This window comes from Heloderma suspectum, chromosome 4, assembly GCF_057233095.1.
Source record: "Heloderma suspectum isolate Gila_16-S chromosome 4, 16-S_ref, whole genome shotgun sequence".
NCBI lineage: Eukaryota > Metazoa > Chordata > Lepidosauria > Squamata > Helodermatidae > Heloderma > Heloderma suspectum.
In genome coordinates, this window is record NC_139461.1 from 67,052,064 (window position 1) to 67,068,464 (window position 16,401).

General features: G+C 42.9%; 1 protein-coding gene across 3 annotated transcripts in view; it reads left to right on the forward strand.

The window, feature by feature from the left end:
- The window catches only part of ATP6V1H (ATPase H+ transporting V1 subunit H), a 76,750-nt gene that overhangs the window by 23,733 nt on the left and 36,616 nt on the right, over positions 1–16,401 (forward strand). For 2 of the 3 annotated variants that reach the window (XM_084849562.1, XM_084849563.1), the window contains exons 6-7: positions 2,967–3,071; positions 6,938–6,979. In XM_084849562.1, the coding sequence (XP_084705688.1) occupies positions 2,967–3,071; positions 6,938–6,979 (147 nt within the window). The remainder of the gene's footprint in view (positions 1–2,966; positions 3,072–6,937; positions 6,980–16,401) is intronic. The other variant, XM_084849564.1, reaches the window with a different exon arrangement.

The following is a 16,401-nucleotide window of genomic DNA, read 5'->3' on the forward strand; positions in this document are numbered from 1 at the left end:
TAGGATGTCCGGCTCAAGTTCAGTGACCGCACTATCATGGCTATCAGGGACATTACGATCTTTCCTGTATAGTTCTTCTATGTATTCTTTCCGCCTCTTCTTAATCTCATCTGCTTCTGTTAGGGCCCTGCCTTCTTTGTCCTTTATCATGCCCGTCTTTGCACAAAATGTTCCCTTGAGATCTCCGATTTTCTTGAAAAGATCTCTAGTCTTTCCCATTCTATTGTTTTCTTTGATTTGTTTGCATTGTTCATTTAAGAAGGCCTTCTTGTCTCTCCTTGCTATTCTCTGGAAATCTGCATTCAGTTGGATATATCTTCCCCTTTCTCCCCTGCTTTTTTCTTCCCTTGGACATATGCTTAAAAGAGACAAATCCACCCTAGAGGTAAAACTAGGCACAATCAATTCATACAATAATTGTACAGGATACAGAAAGACACCATATCCTAAAAACCCCATCATGTCAAATCTGTCTTCTTACCATGGGTTAATATGGAGGCAGAAAAAGGGGAGATAGCCTCCTTACTCTCATGCCAAACTCACAAACTGCTGGCAGTGATTATGACTTCATAGCCCAGCCTGGATTGTGCTTGCAAGGTGTTGATAGCACACTTCCTTCAGGTTTGTCATTGGGCCCAATAGTCTCAGCCACTCAGCAGTAGAGATGTGAAGGCCCAGGAAAAAAACAGAAAAATTTGGAAAAACCCCAGTTTATTTCCCAACCAGTTTTTTTCTGAAAAATTGGAAAAATTAAACAGCTTTAAAGTATGAAATATTTTCTTTTAGAATTTAAGGTAAGGTGTTTATGTATTGTTAGCAAACCTTTATTCCTCCCCAATGATTTCTAAAAACTATGTAATAAGAAGAATTTTATAGAAAGACTACACGCTCCGGGAGAGAGCGCAGGACAGGAAGGCCTGGTGTGCTATGGTCCATGGGGTCACGAAGAGTCGGACATGACTGAACGACTGAACAACAACAATAGAAAGACCAGAGATGTAAAATATCTGGAAATAATGAAGCCATGAGGAAAATTTTTTTAAATCCTCTCTGTAAGATTCTCAGCATAGTTATTTCTTCCATTTCTTATTAAAAGTATTGATCCAATGTATCTTACTGATAAGACATTTTGGGATGCTCCAAATAATGCTCAGTTTCCCAACCTCTGAATAAAGTCACCATATCATAATAGGTATGATTAGCAGAAAATTAGCATTCTTGACAGTTTGGGTTTTGTTCTACAGAGTCCTGTGTTTCTGGAATTGTCTTCCTCTGCCTCTAGTTCCTCCTGCTTCTTTTGGCATCTAGGATGATTCAGATGTTTCAGGGACTATTTGCTGAAGTTCCCTCTGGCCAGACATAAACTAGAAACCTAAAATATGTTATGTATAACTTGGTTTGCTAATAGAATTAAGCATGTTTGGTATCTTAAATTTTAAAAGTATTGAGACAAGACTTACAAATTTATTAACTGAGTTCACTTTTTAAAGTTTTCAAATATAAGGATAATTTTATGAGCAAAGTTATATCATTAGGAACATAAAGGCTGCTTTACTTTCCTAAAGCCACCTTCCTCAACCTGATGCCCTACAGATGTTTTGGACTACAGTGGGCAGCATTCTTGACCATTGGCCATCCTGCCTGAAGCTGATAGGAGCTGAAGTCCAAAATATCTGGAGGGCACTAGGTTGGGGAAGGCTGCCCTAAAGCAACAAAGTGGCTTTAGATCTGTAAAGTGTGCTAAAAGAATAAGTATTGCTTATTTATTGGTTTCCCCCCAAATTTCCACTTTTTTCTCCCCCAAAGAGAGGAAAAAACTTTTTCCCATGGCTTCAAAACGTTTGGAAATTTTACATCTCTACTCACCAGGCATGATATTCCAGGCAAGTCTACTTAGAAATCAGCTGGACTTCTCATGGGCAAAGCGAGTTGGACCAGGGGAGCAGATAACACAGTCCCTCACCCACTCTTTTGCCAGCATTGCTTCTGCTCAGCAAAAGCTGCTAGCATTTCCCCCTCTTCTGTACCTCCTTTTGCCCTCTTTCACAGAGTTGCCCTTCAGGCTGGCAAAAGGTATCAACTCTCTAGCTAACTAAAAGGAGCCAAAAGATAAACTAGCCCCTAAACCCAAGCATATTAACAAGAGAAAGAGTTATGCTACTTGAAGGTTTGTCTGAGCTACACTTGCTGTAAAGTAGGTTTTCTGCTGAAGATACAGTCCCCAAGCGGATGAAGTCAAAGGCAGTTGAGAATACAGCTGGTCATATTGCTTTCTCATACGCCACGGTGACAACCTCCAGAGGGGTGGCCGTGATAGTCTGCTGCAAGAAAAACAACAAAGCTTATTGCGGCACAAGCTTTAGTGGACTTGAATTGACTTTGTCAGATGCAACTGCAGTCTGCAAAAAGCTTGTGCAATAACAATTCTGTTAGTCTTTAAGATGTCACAAGACTCTTTGTTCATAGATCGTGCAGACTGGTGTGCATTTTGGTCGTATCAGGTTAGATCGAGACTGGACTTCCAGTGGTGAGAGCATCCCAAGTGGAATTCTGCTTAGGGGACATTCCTACCGGTGGAAGTGAGGGGAAGTGATGTCTGCCAATTCCCTCTTCCCCCTTCAGCCTCTTGCACTCTCCGGAGAGTTGGGGGAATCTGGAACAGTGTGGGAGGTGGTGTTGGTGGCTGAGGTGGGAGAGGGGAAGGGGCAAAAGTCAGCCCTCCCCCCCTTTCCAGTAGCTCTATCCCCTCCACAGAATCAAAACCCTTCCTTGGACCAAAGGAGCCCTTTGATATGCAGGTGGTGAAGTCTGTATCCAGCCCGTTATTTCTGTGGTCCAGGGATGCTAAGGAAGAGATGTTGACTTGAAAGGATTCTTAGATTTTAAGACTGCTGAGGACTGGCAGCTTTTTCTCAGTAACCTCAGCCATGTGCAGCTGAAGTTTTATTTTCTGCATTTTCTTTCAGGCAGCAAGGATTATTGCCAAATTAGCAGCCTGGGGAAGAGAACTGATGGAAGGCAGTGATTTAAATTATTATTTCAATTGGATTAAAACCCAGCTTAGTTCACAGGTAAATATATTATCTAGTGGTATTATAGTGCCTTTAAACAGTCATGCTTAACATGCTTTCAGGGCATAATTCATCAAGAAGTTCATGTTTGCACGGTGAAAGGGATTTGGCTGGCACTTGGAGGAACTGGTCCTCAACTGCTGGCCAAATTGGGTGCCTCGGGGTGGCACACAAAGAGACTCAGCTGGCATTTGGGCGAACTGCTCCTCTGAGGGTAAGCCGCGTCAGGTGCCGCCTTTGCTTGCTGCCCTGATTGGGGTGGCAAATGGCTTCCAAAGGGACTTGGCTGATGCTTGAAGGAGCCAGTCCTCCAAGCATTTGCCAGGTCAAGCACCTCCTTTGCACATTGCCTGTTGTTCTGATTGGGCTGGCGTGTGGAGGGAAGGGACTCAGCCAGTGCTTGGAGGAGTTCTTGATTCTCTTTCTCCCTGCAGAGAAGGGCATGGAGCTCCATGCCTCTCTGTACAGAGAAATGTAAACGTGGGCGGGTTGGGAAGGGGGCACGGCCTGGCAGAGGAGCTAGCAGAAGTTTCTCCACAGCCCAGAGAATCCCACCATTGCCTTACGCTTAGTCACTCAGAGCACTACGGCTGCAATCCTGTACACACTTACTTAGGAGCAAGTTTCTTTGTACTTCATGCAGATTACTTCTGAATAGGGATGGGTAAACCTGTCCATTTCAGTTCCGCTCAGTCTCTCATGTTTCTGACCTGAAGTGTGTTTTGGCCCAGTTCCACATCGTTGTATGATTTTTTCTTTATAGTCTGCATGAAAATTCGTATGAATTTTTGTATGCACGTCTCCCAATATATGCATTCTTGTGCACACTTTTCTTCAGTGTATTTTGTTGTTGTTCAGTCGTTCAGTCGTGTCCGACTCTTCGTGACCCCATGGACCATAGCACGCCAGGCCTTCCTGTCCTGCGCTCTCTCCCGGAGCGTGCTCAAGTTCATATTCATTGCATCCGTGATGCTATCTAGCCATCTCATCCTCTGCCGTCCCCTTCTCCTTTTGCCTTCAGTCTTTCCCAGCATCAGGGTCTTTTCCAGGGAGTTTTCTCTTCGCATTAGGTGGCCAAAATATTGGAGCTTCAGCTTCATTATCTGTCCTTCCAATGAGCACTCAGGGTTGATTTCCTTGAGGATGGACTGATTTGACCTCCTTGCAGTCCAGGGGACTCGTAAGAGTCTTCTCCAGCACCACAGTTCGAAAGCATCAATTCTTCGGCGCTCAGCCTTCCTTATAGTCCAGCTCTCACAGCCATACATTACTACTGGGAAAACCATAGCTTTGATTAGACGGACCTTTGTTGGCAAGGTGATGTCTCTGCTTCTTACTATGCTGTCTAGGTTTGCCATAGCTTTCCTCCCAAGGAGCAAGCGTCTTTGAATTTCATGGCTACAGTCACCGTCTGCGGTGATCTTGGAGCCCAAGTAAGTAAAATCTGTGACTGCTTCCATTTCTTCCCCTTCTATATGCCAGGAAGTGATAGGGCCAGATGCCATGATCTTAGTTTTTTTAATGTTGAGTTTCAAACCAGCTTTTGCACTCTCCTCTTTCACCCTCAGCAAGAGGCTCTTGAGATCCTCTTTGCTTTCTGCCATTAGGGTGGTATCGTCTGCATATCGGAGGTTGTTGATAATTCTCCCGGCAATCTTAATTCCGACCTCTGATTCATCCAACCCGGCATTTCTCATGATGTACTCTGCATATAAGTTAAATAAGCAGGGTGACAATATGCAGCCTTGTCGTACTCCTTTCCCAATTTTGAACCAATCGGTTGTTCCATGTCTGGTTCTTACTGTTGCTTCTTGACCCTCGTACAGGTTTCTCAGGAGACAGGTAAGGTGGTCTGGTACTCCCATCACTTTAAGAATTTGCCACAGTTTGTTGTGATCCACACAATCAAAGGCTTTAGCGTAGTCAATGAAGCAGAAATAGACATTTTTCTGGAATTCTCTTGCTTTCTCCATGATGCAGCGAATGTTGGCGATTTGATCTCTAGTTCCTCTGCCTCTTCGAAACCCAGCTTGTACTTCCGGTAGTTCTCGGTTCGCATACTGCTGAAGCCTAGCTTGTAGGATTTTGAGCATCACCTTGCTGGCATGTGAAATGAGCGCAATTGTGCGGTAGTTTGAACACTCTTTGGCGTTGCCCTTCTTTGGAATTGGAATGTAAACTGACCTTTTCCAGTCTTGTGGCCACTGTTGAGTGTTCCAGATTTGTTGGCATATTGAATGCAGCACTTTAACAGCATCATCTTTTAGGATTTTAAATAGCTCAGCTGGAATACTGTCATCTCCGCTAGCTTTGTTGTTACTAATGCTTCCTAAGGCCCACTTGACTTCACTCTTGAGGATGTCCGGCTCAAGTTCAGTGACCGCACTATCATGGCTATCAGGGACATTCAGATCTTTCCTGTATAGTTCTTCTGTGTATTCTTGCCACCTCTTCTTAATCTCATCTGCTTCTGTTAGGTCCCTGCCTTCTTTGTCCTTTATCATGCCCGTCTTTGCACAAAACGTTCCCTTGAGATCTCCAATTTTCTTGAAGAGATCTCTAGTCTTTCCCATTCTGTTGTTTTCCTCGATTTCTTTGCATTGTTCATTTAAGAAGGCCTTCTTGTCTCTCCTTGCTATTCTCTGGAACTCTGCATTCAGTTGGGTATATCTTCCCCTTTCTCCCTTGCTTTTCGCTTCCCTTCTTTCCTCAGCTACTTGTAAAGCCTCATCAGACAGCCACTTGGCTTTCTTGCATTTCTTTTTCTTTGGGACGGATTTCGTTGCTGCCTCCTGAACAATGTTACGGACCTCCGTCCATAGTTCCTCAGGCACTCTGTCTATCAGGTCTAATCCCTGAAATCTATTCCTCACCTCCACTGTATATTCATAAGGGATATGATTTAGGTCATACCTGAATGGTTTAGTGGTTTTCCCCACGTTCTTCAATTTAAGCCGAAATTTTGCAAGAAGCAGCTCATGATCTGAGCCACAGTCAGCTCCAGGTCTTGTTTTGACTGACTGTATGGAGCTTCTCCATCTTTGGCTGCAAAGGACATAATCAATCTGATTTCGATATTGACCATCTGGTGACGTCCATGTGTAGAGTCGCCTCTTGTGCTGTTGGAAAAGAGTGTTTGCTATGATCAGCATGTTCTCTTGGCAAAACTCTATTAGCTTTTGTCCTGCTTCATTTCTTCAGTGTATACCAGCCAAAAATTGTTTGCCACTGCTCTACCTATTAATGTAACAAGGGCTAAATACTTCAATGTGTTTAGATATTCTTTATATTTGAAATATAGATGTGATGACGTTGGCTGAAATGTGGTCACTCGGTGGCTATGTTCTGGATAGAATGTCAGCAGGGTCCAAAAAACGCAGGGCCAGTGGGAGCAGGCATGTCATGGCCGGTGTGGTGTAGTGGTTAGAGTGTTTGGAACTCAGGAGACCTGGGTTTCAGTCCCCACTTGGCCATGAAGCTCACTGGGTGACTTTGGTCCAGTCACTGAATGACAGCCTAACCTACCTCACAGGGTTGTTGTGAGGATAAAATGGAGAGGAGGGTCATGTATGCCTTGGAGAAAAGGCAGGATATAAATATAACAAGTAAATAAATAATGGCCAACTGCTTGGAGGCAGAATGTAGTCAGTCACCCCTATTCTGTGGCTAACTGCAAGCCTGGTGAGCGATATTTGGAAAGATTTTTCTGAGCATCCCCTAATCTAGTTGGGTATAGGAAAATAAATGATCAGTGGTGTACTTTGCCAGCTTCATTTCTGTATTAAAATAGACTATGTATGTAGCATTGTACATGTAGGATTACTCACTGAGAGTCTTTAGAACATAACTTTCTCCTTTTACATTAGAAGCTACGCGGTACTGGGAGTGCTAATGATCCTGGAACTGATGTAAGTATCTGTACGTAATTTCTGAATATTCCTCTTGAAACATTTGGTTGGTTCCGGATTAAGCATCATGCTTTGGTCCCATTGAAAATCTATTGGACAAGTTAGTCGTGACTTAAGCCCCATTGGTTTTCAGTGGAAGAAAACCATTTCTAACTTAGTCTGGATCTTATTATTGTGACCTGTGGGAAACGGACACTAAGAATGCTCTTTAAAATAACCAATGTTCAAATATATTTTCAAATCTCAAATCTGAAGAACAGGACCTTTTCACAAGTCAAATTCAAGTAGTTCACGAGTTTGATGCTTCTTTGCAGTGAAGTGTTTCTTTTAGAGTCCTGCAACAAGCTGTTTGATCACTTCCGGCATGATTGTTTTCAAGGTGGCACTGATGATCTTAAGCAGATGCATTTGGCAGCATTTCTGCTTTTGCTCCGTCAGTACATGATACATAAGGTAAGGAAAAAGAACGTGGTGCTTGGGCCCTGTAATAGGCAAGGGATTCCTGCAGTACACGCTGAAGTAGAATGTGCATAAAATGTTCAATGCTTTTAGTGCCAGGTCTCAATTATCGTGGTGAATAGCAGCAGCTTGTTTGGATTAAGGATTCAGAGGGTGTGAGGAGTGAACTGTATGTCAGAGCTTGTAGTGTGATGCTACTGCAGATGTGGAAACAGGAGAGAGGTTTGAAAGTTTCCATGCTAGAAGTGTGGCATTTCAGAGAGCCAGGCAAGATTGAGGAAAAGAGGCTATCTGGCCAAGGGTTCAAGGATCAATTGTAATGGTCTTAGGCAGAACCTGTTTTGCTATCCACTTAACTAATACAATGTTGACATATTGTCGGCGGTCCACATGCACTGCTTATATAGCCTACAAGCTCTCAGCTTTCTTTTTTGTTAAGAAAATAACCTCCTAACATGTCAATGGCCTTCTTAGTTTTGAAGATAAATTTAAGCAATGAATGGCAAAAAATAAAAATAAAAAATCAACAAGCAGATGTTGGGTATGCCGAATTTTCTACACTGACTTTATTTATTTCAAAATAATGGCTGAAATCCAATGCACTGTTAGTGGAAGAAGTTGCTGCTGTAGCAGAGCTCCACTTCCTTTTCATGTTGTGCAAGTACTAGCGAAATCACTTTATAAACCTAAGGTCTGCAAGCAGTTGTGCGATCAGTTGCATAAGCAGAACTTTAGTCAGATTCTCCCCTTGCTCATAGTTCAGAACGTGGTTTGGCTAGTGCAACATCACTTGTGCTAGCAGAATGACACCATTGGATACCACCCAATTTTTTTTACAGCAGCCTTCTCTGACTTGGTGTCCTCCAGATGTTTTGGATGACAATTCCCATCATCTTTGGCCATGTACAGTAATCCCATGCACCCCTATCTGGACAGGGATAACCTGGCTTCAGTTGTCTATGCTCTGGTAATGTCCAAGTTAGTTTACTGCAATGCGCTCTATGTGGGGCTGCCTTTGAAGATGGTTCAGAAGCTGCAGCTCATGCAAGATGTGGCAGCTGGATTGATAACGGGGACCAGAAGGTCTGAATATATAAGACCAACTCTGGCCCTCTTGCACTGGCTGCCTGTATGTTTCCGAGCTTGATTCAAGGTGCTGGTTTTAACCTATAAAGCCTTACACGGCTTGAGACCACAATACCTGACGGAGTGCCTCTCCCAACATGAACCTACCCATATACTATGCTCAACATCTAAGGCCCTCCTCCGGCTGCCTACACCAAGGGAAGCTCAGTAGACAGCGACAAGCAAAAGGGCCTTCTTGGTGGTAGGCCCCAAATTCTGGAATGATCTCCCTGACGAGGCTCACATGGCGCCAACATTGTTATCTTTTTGGCTCCGGGTTAAGACCTTTCTCTTCTCTCAGGCATTCGGCAGCATATGATAAGTTTTAATTGATGCCAGAATGTCTTATGGTTGTGGTTGTTTCCTTTTGAGATTGTTTGTTTGAAGTTGTTTTAGATATATGTTTCTTTTGTGTATATTGTCTGTTCATTTTTTAAAAAATGTAAATGGTCTTTAATTTCTGTCTATTGTATTTTGAATGTTTTTAATCTTTGTAAACTGCCCAGAGAGCTTCAGCTATTGCATGGTATAGATATGTAAATAATAACAACAACAACAACAACAATAATAATAATAGTACAAAACATCTGGAGGGCACCAGTTTGAGGAAGGCTGATTTAAGGTATTAGCAATATATTTGCTTAATGGTAATTTCGCATCTGCCATGTACGTACATGGAAATGCTAGACAATCTGTTAATCACTTACATTTAAATGTGTCTGTCAGTGATGAGCAAGGCATGTCAGATGCTAAATGTGTCTGTCAGTGATGAGCAAGGCAATCATAAGAAGTCCTCTCGATTCAATAGGAATTGATAAATGTGCTTAGAATTGCAGCAGGCCTAGATCTTGTTACACTTTGCAGTGAAGAGAATGAGGGGTTTGACATGAGCCTTAATTACCCAGAATAAAGTGGGAGCGACTTATGCAGTGTTAACTATGGGTTTATTTATTTATTACATTTCTATCCCAACCAATAGCTGAATCTTTCTTCAGCTATTGTATCCAGTTGGCTGTATCCAATTGGTTGTATACAACTGGTGTCCCTCTGCTGGTGGAACGCTCTTTGATCCATTGGAGGCTTCCGTTAGTAACACAGGGAAGGAGGTGATTTTAGATGATTCCTCCTCCCCTTCCTGACAGGCTCCTGCAAATCTTCAGAGGAACAGTGTGGGAAGTGGTGGGCAGGACTGTATGGGGTGAGAGAAAATTACCTGCCTCCCCATTTTTCTGACCAAACCTCCTGGATCAAAAAGCCTTCTGTTAGCGGAATGACACCAGTTAGATAAGACTCTGTTCCAGTAGCACAGATTAGGCCTGAAATGAATGGCATTTGAGTCAAAGCCCCCGTCCCCCCCGAGAGTCTCATGAGATTCCCGAGATGATAGGGAGCTCATTGCTGTAAATGTTACAGTGCATGCTGAAACTGTGGAAGGTATAGTTAGCTCAGGGGATTGCTGGCAAAAAATGTCAAAACATAGAGAGATGGTCAGGCTGTCAAGTAGTGGTCCTTGTCAGCATTGACTAATGACTCTCCATAAATTTGGACATTGACATGGTTAAATGCCACTGGAATACTATCAGTCTTCACATTTTGGACATGTAGTGTAATATTTTCAAATTGTATTGAAAAGGTTGAGCTCTGTGTGCACCCAGATTCTATTGTTTATGAAGACCATGTATTTGTTTGGCTTCTGTTTTGACATACTGGGGGCATAGACTAGACATGTTTGTTTCCACCCATTCGTATAGGACCCTGAGACCTACATGGAGACCAGACAAATAGCTGTGGCATTTTTGTTCATTTGTGTGTGTAGGTTTAGCAGTGAATCCTGGCATAGGTTTTGCCCCTTCTCCCTTTCTAGTTCATACATGTGTCAGAATTGTAAAGCTGTAGCCTGTGATTCCCCCAGCCTCCAAACTGGTCAACCAGTTTAGCCTTCACAAGCATTATTCTGTTGTTGACAACATCACAGAAAGGTTTTGTGATACTGATGTTGGAAACACAACTCTGCAGTCACTTCCCACCCATACCCAAGTGATCCTGATCAAGTTTACTGTTCCCCTGCTGCTACAGCACGTTAAACATAGATCTTGTCTGAATCAGGATTAAGAGGAGGGGTGGAGGGGAAGGCGACGTTAAAGGTGCTTCTTCCCCGGCCCAGCTGTCTTGCTGCAGAGATCTTGCCATGAGCAGTTTTGATTAAGATCTTTGGTTCCCCGGTACTACTTGCAGTGCTGATCAGCTGGGCAGTGAAGTGGGGGTGGGGGGTGGGATCCAGCCCACAGGTTGCCCGTTTCTGCTGCAGTTATTCAGTGACACAGTTTATTGGTGTGGGGGACAATAGAGCTATGTTCTGCAAAGAATTGAGCTACGTTCTGCAAAGAACATAGGTATCTTTGTGCAAGTGGTCATCTTGCATCTCTAAAAAAAAATGGACACTTTCAGAATTTCCTTCTATAAAGTACCTGTAAAGCACATTAATATTAGAATGCCCATGTATAAGCAGTTCTAGAATGCTAAAAGTGCTGGTGCTTCAGAAGTCTATTGTAAAATGCCATTTGTCTCAGAAGCTGTACTGCTCAATGTTGCCACTTGATGTCTTTGAGGAATAAAAACATTCACATCCAATGCAGGCTATACAGTGTTCTTGAAAAGGGAAAGATTAATATAAATTATTATTATTATTATTATTATTGGATCATTCATATCTTTTCAGGTATCCTAGTGAATGGGGTCAAAGGGAGGGAATTGCTAACTGTTTAAAATAAATGACAGTACTCAATTTCCAATATGTGGAAAAGGAATCAACATTTTAAGCTGCTTGTTTCCTTTTTGAGTTATTTCAAGGCTGCTTGTTTCCTTTTTGAGTTATTTCAAAGGACATGTCCATGAAACTTGCTATTCTGTTATTTTAGTTTTTCAGGGGGCAACTGTTGGTTTGAGTTGCTTTACAGCTGATGTGAACATCGGATGGCCAACAAGCTGTGTGCATCCTTTCATAATGTAATATTTAGCTTGTGGCTTATTTCATAGAAGTAATTTATGTAGACTAACCTGAAATTGGGCTTAAAGCGAGATGGGCAGCTCTGAAGCTATATCAAAAATATCTTTCTGCTACACCTAATTCACTATATAGTTGTATATAATTAGGGTGAATTATATCTTTTCATGAACGTGGCATCTGCCATGCTGCACTTATAAGACATTGTGAGTATCTCCTTACTAGCCTGGGTCTCTTAGGATTGGTATACTCTGGAATCTTGAATGGAAAAGCAGGGCTACTTGTCAGTTCTACAGGCAGAATCCAGCAGGGTGCTTCTGCCCCTGCCGATTCCTTTCTACCCCACTGATTTCTTTCTACAGATGGTGGGTTCCGCCAGTTCCATTGCCCAAATAGGACCCACCACTTACACAACGGAGATTTAGCATTCCAAAATAAGTAGAAAAGCCCATTTCTGGAAGGAGGCAGGTTGGCGGAGCTCCCTTATCTGAGCTCTGCTGACTTGTCTTCTTCCAGAAATGAGCATTTCTACTCATTTCAGGTTGCCCTGGAACAACTAAATCAGTGTTGTGGAAGTGGGGCAGGGTGTGTGCACAACAGAATTGGTGGGCCATAAGTGGGGGTGTAAGCGTCCCATTGGATTCTGCCCAGTGCACCCAGAAGAGTTTCAGATGTATCTCCATAACCTTTATTACTAGAAACATTTTTTAAAAAAAGTTGGTATTGTAGAGGATTATATTGGCAATATGTTGTTGTTGTTCAGTCGTTCAGTCGTGTCCAGCTCTTCGTGACCCCATGGACCATAGCTCGCCAGGCCTTCCTGTCCTGCGCTCTCTCCCAGAGCGTGCTCAAGTTCATATTCATTGCATCGGTGATGCTATCTAGCCATCTCATCCTCTACCGTCCCCTTCTCCTTTTGCCTTCAGTCTTTCCTAGCATCAGGGTCTTTTCCAGAGAGTTTTCTCTTCGCATTAGGTGGCCAAAATATTGGAGCTTCAGCTTCAGTATCTGTCCTTCCAATGAGCAGTCAGGGTTGATTTCCTTTAGGATGGACTGATTTGACCTCCTTGCAGTCCAGGGGACTCGTAAGAGTCCCCTCCAGCACCACAGTTCGAAAGCATCAATTCTTCGGCACTCAGCCTTCCTTATAGTCCAGCTCTCACAGCCATACGTTACTACTGGGAAAACCATAGCTTTGATTAGACGGACCTTTGTCGGCAAGGTGATGTCTCTGCTTCTTACTATGCTGTCTAGGTTTGCCATAGCTTTCCTCCCAAGGAGCAAGCGTCTTTTAATGTCATGGCTACAGTCACCATCTGCGGTGATCTTGGAGCCCAAGAAAGTAAAATCTGTCACTGCTTCCATTTCTTCCCCTTCTATATGCCAGGAAGTGATAGGGCCAGATGCCATGATCTTAGTTTTTTTAATGTTGAGTTTCAAACCAGCTTTTGCACTCTCCTCTTTCACCCTCGCTTTCTGCCATTAGGGTGGTATCGTCTGCATATCGGAGGTTGTTGATAATTCTCCCAGCAATCTTAATTCCGACCTCTGATTCATCCAGCCCGGCATTTCTCATGATGTACTCTGCATATAAGTTAAATAAGCAGGGTGACAATATACAGCCTTGTCGTACTCCTTTCCCAATTTTGAACCACTCAGTTCTTCCATGTCTGGTTCTTACTGTTGCTTCTTGACCCTCGTACAGGTTTCTCAGGAGACAGGTAAGGTGGTCTGGTACTCCCATCACTTTAAGAATTTGCCAGAGTTCGTTGTGATCCACACAATCAAAGGCTTTAGCATAGTCAATGAAGCAGAAATAGACGTTTTTCTGGAATTCTCTTGCTTTCTCCATGATGCAGCGAATGTTGGCGATTTAATCTCTAGTTCCTCTGCCTCTTCGAAACCCAGCTTGTACTTCTGGTAGTTCTCGGTTCGCATACTGCTGAAGCCTAGCTTGTAGGATTTTGAGCATCACCTTGCTGGCATGTGAAATGAGCGCAATTGTGCGGTAGTTTGAACACTCTTTGGCCTTGCCCTTCTTTGGAATTGGAATGTAAACTGACCTTTTCCAGTCTTGCGGCCATTGTTGAGTGTTCCAAATTTGTTGGCATATTGAATGCAGCACTTTAACAGCATCATCTTTTAGGATTTTAAATAGCTCAGCTGGAATACTGTCATCTCCGCTAGCTTTGTTGTTAGTAATGCTTCCTAAGGCCCACTTGACTTCACTCTCGAGGATGTCCGGCTCAAGTTCAGTGACCGCACTATCATGGCTATCAAGGACATTACTATCATGGCTATCAAGGACATTAAGATCTTTCCTGTATAGTTCTTCTGTGTATTCTTTCCACCTCTTCTTAATCTCATCTGCTTCTGTGAGGTCCCTGCCTTCTTTGTCCTTTATCATGCCCGTCTTTGCACAAAACGTTCCCTTGAGATCTCCAATTTTCTTGAAGAGATCTCTAGTCTTTCCCATTTTGTTGTTTTTCTCGATTTCCTTGCATTGTTCATTTAAGAAGGCCTTCTTGTCTCTCGTTGCTATTCTCTGGAACTCTGCATTCAGTTGGATATATCTTCCCCTTTCTCCCTTGCTTTTTTCTTCCCTTCTTTCCTCAGCTACTTGTAAAGCCTCATCAGACAGCCACTTGGCTTTCTTGCATTTCTTTTTCTTTGGGATGGATTTCGTTGCTGCCTCCTGAACAATGTTACGGACCTCCGTCCATAGTTCCTCAGGCACTCTGTCTATCAGGTCTAATCCCTGAAATCTATTCCTCACCTCCACTGTATATTCATAAGGGATATGATTGAGGTCATACCTGAATGGTTTAGTGGTTTTCCCGACGTTCTTCAATTTCATTCGAAATTTTGCAAGAAGCAGCTCAGGATATGAGCCACAGTCAGCTCCAGGTCTTGTTTTTACTGACTGTATGGAGCTTCTCCATCTTTGGCTGCAAAGGACATAATCAATCTGATTTTGATATTGACCATCTGGTGATGTCCATGTGTAGAGTCGTCTCTTGTGCTGTTGGAAAAGAGTGTTTGCTATGATCAGTGTGTTCTCTTGGCAAAACTCGATTAGCTTTTGTCCTGCTTCATTTTGTACACCAAGGCCATGCCTGCCTGTTATCCCGGTGATTTCTTAACTTCCTACTTTAGTATTCCAATCCCCTATGATGAAGAGGACATCTTTTTTTGGTGTTCGTTCTAGAAGGTGTTGTAGGTCTTCATAGAACCGATCAACCTCAGCTTCTTCGGCCTCAGTGGTTGGGGCATAGACTTGAATTACTGTGATGTTGAATGGTTTGCCTTGGATTCGTACTGAGATCATTCTATCATTTTTAAGATTGTACCCCAGTACTGCTTTTCCCACCCTTTTGTTGACTATGAGTGCTACTCCATTTCTTCTAAGGGATTCTTGGCCACAATAGTAGATATGATGGTCACCTGAATTAAATTCGCCCATGCCTGTCCATTTTAGTTCTCTGATTCCCAAGATGTCGATGTTCAGTCTCGCCATCTCATGTTTGACCACCTCCAGCTTACCTTGATTCATTGATCTGACATTCCAGGTTCCTAAACAATATTGTTCTTTACAGCATCGGATGTTCTTTTCACCACCAGACACATCCACAGCTGAGTGTCCTTTCGGCTTTGGCCCAGCCACTTCACTCTTTCTGGCGCTACTTGGAAATGCCCTCTGCTCTTCCCCAGTAGTATACTGGACACCTTCCGACCTGAGGGGCTCATCTTCCGGCGTCATATCTTTTAGCCTTGTGATATGTTCCATGGGGTTTTCTTGGCAAGAATACTGGAGTGGGTTGCCATTTCCTTCTCCAGTGGACCACATTTTGTCAGAACTCTCTGCCATGACCTGTCCGTCTTGGGTGGCCCTGCACGGCATAGCTTATGGCTTCACTGAGTTACGCAAGCCCCTTCGCCACAACAAGGCAGTGATCCATGAAGGGGCTTAAGGGGCTTGGCAGTTTACTGGCTATATAAAATGATATTGGGGCTACATATAACCTGAATGTTGATGTCCCTTAACCCCCTTTTAATCTTATTTTCATATGTGTTTCGATGTGTAATGTCAAGAAATAGGAAGGCTTATCACTGATCTGGTTTTCTGATTCTTGCTTGTGTGATACAAGACAGATAGCAATATGAATGATCTGAGGTTATTTATGACTTTGTTTCAAGTGGGGTTTGTCCATAAAAGAATTGAACCCTTTTAGATATAGGGTCTCCTCACATGGAAATCTTAAGTGTAGCAAAAAACATGTATTCTAGACTTGTGAACTGCAGCATGAGCTAGTGTGTATTCTACCATGTGTACATAGGTTGGGATGCTGTTTGGCTTTCTGGCTAGTGTGCTTGTGGCAAAATGTGCTCTGTGTGTATTCCTTTATCTTGGAAAATGTCATGGCTGCTTGTTGAAAGTTTGTGGACTTCTTTGAAATTGGTGTATGAAGAAGGCCTTTGTGAGAATTCTGTATTAAACAAAGCAAACATGTAATTAATTGCTTTGAGGCAGAGATGTTTGATAAAACAGAGGCAACCATAAAAATTTGTTCTGTGCAGGTACCATAGTTGGCTGGATCTAACCTCGGACTAGAGCAGATGTACTCGGTTCTGATATGCTATTGAAATCCAACATTAACTGTCCTTGAGTGTATGTTTTTGTCTTTACACTGTTTATATAAAGGTTTGAGAGAAGATGACAGTAATCTGCATTCAGTAGTAGTAGCTTGGGCTGTTGCTATGTCATTTCACCTGTTAACTGTTCAGTCAGCAGAGGACATTCTTTGAAATGTTGTTGCTCCTGTAATTGATTTTA